Source organism: Trachypithecus francoisi, unplaced genomic scaffold (assembly GCF_009764315.1).
Source record: "Trachypithecus francoisi isolate TF-2019V2 unplaced genomic scaffold, Tfra_2.0 Lachesis_group20, whole genome shotgun sequence".
Lineage (NCBI taxonomy): Eukaryota > Metazoa > Chordata > Mammalia > Primates > Cercopithecidae > Trachypithecus > Trachypithecus francoisi.
In genome coordinates this window covers 36783989-36791653 of record NW_022681466.1, presented here as the reverse complement: position 1 = coordinate 36791653, position 7665 = coordinate 36783989, and the positions used below count along the sequence as shown (strand labels likewise).

The 7665-nt window shown below is 38.2% G+C and overlaps 1 protein-coding gene across 3 annotated transcripts in view; it reads right to left on the bottom strand.

Moving 5' to 3' along the window:
* Positions 1 to 3419: 3419 nt before the first annotated feature.
* Positions 3420 to 7665, bottom strand: part of APPBP2 (amyloid beta precursor protein binding protein 2) — an 82621-nt gene continuing 78375 nt past the window's right edge. For 2 of the 3 annotated variants that reach the window (XM_033183776.1, XM_033183775.1), the window contains one exon: positions 3420 to 5799. In XM_033183776.1, coding sequence (XP_033039667.1) covers positions 5546 to 5799 — 254 coding nt within the window. In that variant the 3' untranslated portion in view covers positions 3420 to 5545. The remainder of the gene's footprint in view (positions 5800 to 7665) is intronic. The other variant, XM_033183774.1, reaches the window with a different exon arrangement.

Genomic DNA, 7665 nt, shown 5'->3' with positions numbered 1-7665 from the left:
AATACTGCATTACTACCAAGTGGCAACTCAAACTTTAAGGGAAAGGTTCCCTTGATCTTTGAGCTTGACAGATGAGTAAGACTATGCAGGAAATGACATTCCACAAAGCAGATGGAATACCAAGTTCAGAGGTTGTCATGGAGATGTAAAAAGAAACATTTTTAAATTCAGTATCACTGAAGGTGGCAGGCAATGAAGCTGGTGCTCACTATATTCCAAGTGATGATGGGATTTTGTCTACAATATTTTCTTCCTAATCTTTAAAAACATGGCTTCATTTCCTGCAACTGGTTTCTGAGTACTTCAGATTTATGCTGTTTCATGGTGAAGTTTTTTAAAGACCTAATTTCACCCCCTTATTCATGTGAGGAAATAAAACACAAAGAGGGCTGGAATGACATAACTCAGTCTTCCAGTTCAGAGCCAGCTGGAACTGAAACTCCAATCTAGGGTTTTGTTTACTATTCCAACAGAACTTTATCAGGTCTCATCATTCATTTTCAGCCTTTAGAGTGAGAGGATTCTTAAAAGAATGGTATACTTTTGTAAAGACTAAAAAATCCCTTTGCATTAATGCAGTGCTTTGTTTTTTTCAAAGTGCTTTTCATCAGCACAATCTCCAGATGTTACCATGTGCCTCCTCTGCCACACATCTTAATCTTCTTGAACAAGAGCACTTTTGTTCTAGTTCCAACAGTTTCTCTCACACTGTTCTCTAATAAAAACAGTCTGCAAAGCTTAATCCCAACCAAAAGCAATCAAAACCGAATTGGAAACAGATACACTATGAATGCAGGAACACTATATTTATTAGGTCAATAATTCATTTTTAGCAATACAAGTACAGAATAATATCACAATGCTGGTTACAAACATACTTAGTATGGTTTAATAGTTACAAATAACGGTGGGCACTACAAGTTGGTGAGAATGATATGAAAGGTCATCCTGACACAATGAAGAACTGTCTTCAAAAATCTATTTAATGACCTTAGATATTTCTATAGAAATTATTGTGGCACTATTAGTGGGGATTTTCACGTAAAGATTGTGTTTTGCTTTTAACTGTTACATTAAGAACTTTTAATTTTGAGCCTATTAAACTAAAATCCCCTGATGCTTAATAAAGTATAAAAATAGTACTGACCTGGTAATATTTAATAAAATGTAGCATTCATTCACATCATAAAAGTAGAACTAAACTGAAAAGTTTTAGTTACCATGGCAAAATATCTTCCCATAAAAGGAATATACAGAAATGAGTAATGTTACACAAACAGTACCTGCAATGGTTATTTAGTGATCCAACACTTAACTGTGCACCACAAACCAAGTTTTCTAGATATCTATATATAGCATATATTTTTAATCTTAAATTTTACTCTTGAAAAACATGTGCACTTCAACAAACTCACTAAGGCCACTCATGCTATAGATACCTAGGATTGCAATTAAAGAACAGTATTATGCAATAAGTCCTAAAGCACACTCCTTCTGATTATCAACAGGGTAAAACCAGTTTTCTGCCTAAAACATTCCTGAGATTTATGGACAAAAGAAGTAGTGTTGAAGCTGGAGATTAATCCAAATGTCATATTAACAACAAAAAATTTCCTAGCCAGGCGTGGTGGCAGGAGCCTATAATCCCAGCTACTCTGGAGGCTGAGGCAGGAGAATTGCTTGAACCTGGGAGGCGGAGGTTGCAGTGAGCCAAGACAGTGCCATTGCCCTCCCAGCCTGGGCAATAACAGCAAAACTCTGTCTCAAAAAAAAAAAAAAAAAAAGAATTTCCTGGCAACTAAGGCCCTCCACAGCCAAGAGGTGAAATACACATTCACTTTTAAAGCAAAGGTAAAGAATTGTACTTATAAATTAGTGTTTTTCCAGTAGTAACTTTGCCACCCAGAAAAACAAAAAGGAGCAGCAAAGGCTACAAATTCTAGGGAAAACATAAAAAGTGGCAGTTGCCGGGCGCGGTGGCTCAAGCCTGTAATCCCAGCACTTTGGGAGGCCGAGACGGGCGGACCACGAGGTCAGGAGATCGAGACCATCCTGGCGAACACGGTGAAACCCCGTCTCTACTAAAAAATACAAAAAACTAGCCGGGCGAGGTGGCAGGCGCCTGTAGTCCCAGCTGCTGGGAGGCTGAGGCAGGAGAATGGCGTGAACCCGGGAGGCGGAGCTTGCCGTGAGCTGAGATCCGGCCACTGCACTCCAGCCTGGGCGACAGAGCGAGACTCCGTCTCAAAAAAAAAAAAAAAAAAAAGTGGCAGTTAACGATATCTGTTATGAGCAAATCATTATTTCTATGTATAAAGTTTCAGCCAAAGGCTTCAATCATGTTTCGGCATGTGTTTACTGAGTTTTCTGTCTGCACTATTAAGAAGCAGCCAAACGGCACCTTCATTATTTCTAAGATTGCAGCCTCTGTACTTAATTTTCATAAAATTAGAAACTCTTCCCAACAGGCTAGGAACAAAGGTCTTTCCCAAATCCTTTATTTTCACAAATGAAAAAATACCTGGGCAGGGGTTACTACAAAGCAATAGTGAGTCACCTTTTAACCAGGCAGAGACAGAGATCTGATGGTAATAAGGGTCTCAATCCCTTTGGCAAAGTCAGCTTTGAGGACCCATAAAGACTATGCTCTAAAAATTCCAATTGGCTCTATTAAATGGAATGCAGGCATGAATGGCCACCTGAGCGACACATGCGAGTGCTGACGGAGCTCCCTGATGCACCCAACTGGAGTAGCACCGAACTTTAGGAAAAGACTGGGTAGAAGAGAAGAGTCAGAGAAGGATGAGACCAAAGGCCCCTAATTTAACATGACTTTGCTGAACCTCCAGAAAAATCTTTTAAGTTGGCCAGGGCTTCCTTACATACCTCACCATATGTAAAAAGTTTGTGCAAGTTAACTAATTGTGAGATAAATTTTATTATTTTCAGATTTTTAAAAAACCCAGTAAATCACAGTGGCACAGATCTAACTTATCTAAACATCCCTACTTAAAGGATGAATCTTACACTTAAAGTCATAGGGTATTATTCTTCATTAGAACCAGAAATAATAGCATATTAAGTCATATCCCTAACTAAAAATGGCAATCTGTTTTCTTAGCTAGTGTATGCACAAAAGTATATGGATTTACAAAAAAAAACTACATTAAAGCAGTGGCGATAAGGAGAAATTGCCAATAATGATGTTTCAAAAAACATAACTGGCTGCCAATTGACATTATCACCCTGTGATCCTAGGCTTCTACATACCATGTTGTTTTATCACTGAGTGTGAGCTAAGTTGAGTTCAAACTGAGTTAGGGAGGATGAGGCTGTAGGTCATTTGTTTATTTTTATCCTAGGAAATGCTGTATGTGCACAAAACCAAAAATACAGATTGAAAAAAAAAAAACTTCATATGGAAACACGTTTCAAAATATTTATTGAAAAACAATTTACCATGACATTCCTATACCACAAACATACCACTGGATTCTAAATAACCAATAAAAGTATACAAAGCCTATCCTGAAAATATCTTTGGAGGTATTAAATATATAGGCCCATGAGGATAGAGCTGAGTAACTTAAAAATGTTAGTCCTTGGTCACAAAGACTATTTGGTAATTAATAAAGAAGTGCCTCTTGACATTAGACTGCAATTAACTGAGGGGTGGGGGGGGCAGCTTCATAAACTGCAAGTACATCAACTTACTCTTTCCAAAATTTAAAAAGAAAATAATTCAATTTGAGGAATAAACTCAGGTTTCTAAATCACACAGTTATCATCTTAGGGTGTGGGCATGCTTCATCTCTTTCAGTACATCCCCCAACCAACCCCCTCCTAGAGAACTTAAATGCACTGGCTCAAAACTAATAGGACTGCAAATAACAGCTTCAAACAAGGTTGGGAAGTTGAAAAAAGTGCTTAAAATATTAATAAAATTTGAAATCTACAATTTTTCTGTACTCAATGTGTCAGACAGCTTAGATTTTTTTCCCCTCACCCAACATGTATGTTAAAAGAAAACTAAAATTCCACACACATCCATTCACCCACAGACTACTCCAAGCATTAGCTAAGAGCAACATCTTTAACAGCCAAGTCATGAACCCCTGAAAATAGGGGGGGAACCCAGATTCTTAACTATAGAAGCATCAGATCGGCTACTACAGTAAGAATTGAGGTTAACAGCAAAATACCTTTTTGTTTCTTGAATTGCTACATGTCACAAATTCTTAAATTTGATTATTACCTCATAATTAAATAACCTGACTGGCTTACAAAAAAATCAAATCAAAACCCAATAAACAGAAAGACAAGTTAGTGAAATAATTGTATTATTAGGGGATCTTTCCATTTGACTCCTAGATTTCAAATGAAACGACCTAGTTGTATTACTATTTACCATAAAAATGGAGGGTTTTCTAAGACTTATTTTTGGGCATTCATTTTCATTCATCTCTATAAACCATACAGTAACCTAACATTTCCATCTGAAAATGAACTTTTTCATGACTCACAGTCAGTATACTTGTTAACTGCATTGATTACTAGGGCAACATTTAAAATGAGGGGGATGGCTGCAGCCAATATTTATAGACTTGCTTATGGCACTGCCATCTGTGTACCTTGACTAAAAATATGCCATTGAAATTGCCAAACTTCCCTAATTTGGTATCTGTTGCATAATTTTTGCATTATCCTTTTTCATTATACATCTAAATGAAATCATTCTACTGATAAAAGTATAAGTAGGATCTAAAATAATCATCTAAAGCCTCTGGTCCAAATAACCACCTTCTACATAAGGCTGGTCCTTTTTAGATCCTCCTGGTCCTGTTAGCAAATGCTATCAGAGCATCTTACACTGTTGTACCAAAAAAAAAAAAAAAAAAGTCAGAAGTGCTGGTCTATCAGATTTTCTGTTACTTACAGATCAACACTGGTCCAGTTCAGATGAATCTGACAGTCCTTTCCTTGTAATACAGAGTGGTTGTATCCACTTATCTGGGCAAGGTAGCCAAATATAAGTCAGGATGTCCCTCTTTTATTAGTACTTGTATTAACTTTTCTATTACTGCATATAAAGATTTTCCCATAAAATTCCTTTACCCTACAGTATTGAATACCTCCACATGGAAGAATTACATATTAAAAAGTTGTTAAAATCATCCTTACATAATAAGAATGCAACTCTTTTAAACTCTTAAATAGTTTTATTTAGGGGTGTGTTTTATTCTTTCAGGCTTTCTGCAAAATGAATTTTTTAAAAACAAAAAAAAAAGATTTCCTGTTGTTTGTTCTACGAGGTTGAAAATGTGGGCCAGACTACTTACACATGCGGTACATGCTGAATATAACTGAATATATGCTTATTCCTACAGACACTCTGCAAGATAGGGATCACCCAAAATAGGGTCTTCAATGGACTGGACCAGTGTTTCAATGCAAATTCCAGCCCCCCAAAACAACATGGTTTTGATTTCACAGTATGAATTCCCTGGAATCCGGGAAAAGGTAATTGGTTAACTGAGGTCCTCCCTCAGCAGCTCGGTCCCTCAACATTCTGAGAAATCAGGAAGGACTGCACCACTTCTTCAGTGGACTGGGGGCTGGTGTTGACATCTTCAAGAGCATCTGTCACTGAATACTGCCGATCTCGCAACCGGTTCCAGTTAGACAGAACATTGTGATATTCAAACACTTTCTCATAATTTCCAATGGAGTTGTAAAGTTTAATGAGACCTCGATAATCATATTCTAGTCCACTGTAGCCTTCACCAAAAAGTTTCTTCCCTGAAAGTAACAAAAAAGGAAAAAAAAAAAAAAAAAAAAAGCACAAAAGCACAAATAATGAGATAACAAGCAATTTCTATAGTAGGAACAAGTTCAATTCTTTAAACAGGGAGGCTTAGGTTTATTCCCCTGCAAGGAATAGATGTAATTCTTGTATTAGCATCCCCCAAATCAGTCCATGAGCTATCACTAAGACTTTAAAAAAATTTTCTCTTGTCTAAAGAAGTTGGCCTCATTAGAACAGAATTATAAAAATTCATGGTTTGAAGGAACTGTTTTAAAGAGATCTTGGCCGGGCGCGGTGGCTCAAGCCTGTAATCCCAGCACTTTGGGAGGCCGAGACGGGCGGATCACGAGGTCAGGAGATCGAGACCATCCTGGCTAACACGGTGAAACCCCGTCTCTACTAAAAAAAAAAAAATACAAAAAACTAGCCGGGCGAGGTGGCGGGCGCCTGTAGTCCCAGCTACTCCGGAGGCTGAGGCAGGAGAATGGCGTAAAACCCGGGAGGCGGAGCTTGCAGTGAGCTGAGATCCGGTCACAGTACTCCAGCCCGGACGAAAGAGCAAGACTCCGTCTCAAAAAAAAAAAAAAAAAAAAAAAAGAGATCTCAAAGAAGAACAGCAGCATCTCTAACAACAGAAAAATACACATGCACAGGCCAGTCATGGTGGCTCATGCCTGTAATCCCAGCACTTTGGGCCAAGGTGGGTGGATCACCTGAGGTCAAGAGTTAGAGACCAGCCTGGCCAACATAGTGAAACCCCATCTCTACTAAAAATACAAAAATTAGCTGGGCATGGTGGCGCATGCTTGTAATCCCAGCTACTGGAGAGGCTGAGGCATGAGAACCGCTTGAACCCAGGAGGCAGAGGTTGCAGTGAGCCAAGATCAGGCTGCTGCACTCTAGCCTGGGTGACAGAGAGAGACTCCGTCTCAAAACAAACAAAAAAACCAAAACACATGCACAAGGCTATTCACTGCAACAGTATTTGTAATTACAACGTAACAGAAACAAATGAAAACATGTAGAATGGTTTAATCAACTGTGGTACCTTCACTCAATGGCATCCTATGTAGCTGCAAACTGAGGGGGAAATTCTGGGCTCTCTATAAACGGTTACAGAGTAACTGATGGTATACTGCTAAGATTCAAAAATGTAAAATATCAGAGTATCTATAGTGTGCTATCTTTTGTGTATGATAGGGAAAATAAGAAAATATGTATCTGTTCATTGTGCAAAAAGATATACAAAAACGATAAGAGAAACTAATGAGACTGGTTATCCATAGTGAGTGGGTGGGAACTGGGTAGAAGAAATCAGAGAAAATGACATGTCTCTGAGCATATCTTTCTGTATAGTTTTAATTACAGTCCATTAACTAACTCAAAAATTAACAAAATAAAGAAAGATAGATAGGAGCAAAAATTTAACATGTTATATAAACCTAATTGTTTTGCAAAAGAATAACATAACCACATTGAAGGAAGGGGGTGTAAATAACCCCAAGTAACTTTTGAACACAGTATTCTGAATATATACTACCTTCAGGCTAAACAAAATCTGTAAACAAATATTGAACTCTAAGTAGTAGGTCTGTTTTTCACGGTGGTATGGGTTAGCAACTCTTAAACTACATGCACCTGAGGAATGAACAAGTCAGTCAATGTATTATAGATAATAGGGAAACCACATGTATATGGATAAATGATTTATGATGAAGACAGTATCGCAGAGGGAAAAAAACAGTATTGTGGCCAGGTGTGGTGGCTCACACCTGTATCCCAGCACTTTGGGAGGCCGAGGCGGGCAGATTGCCTGAGGTCAGAAGTTCAAGACCAGCCTGGCCGACATGGCAAAACCT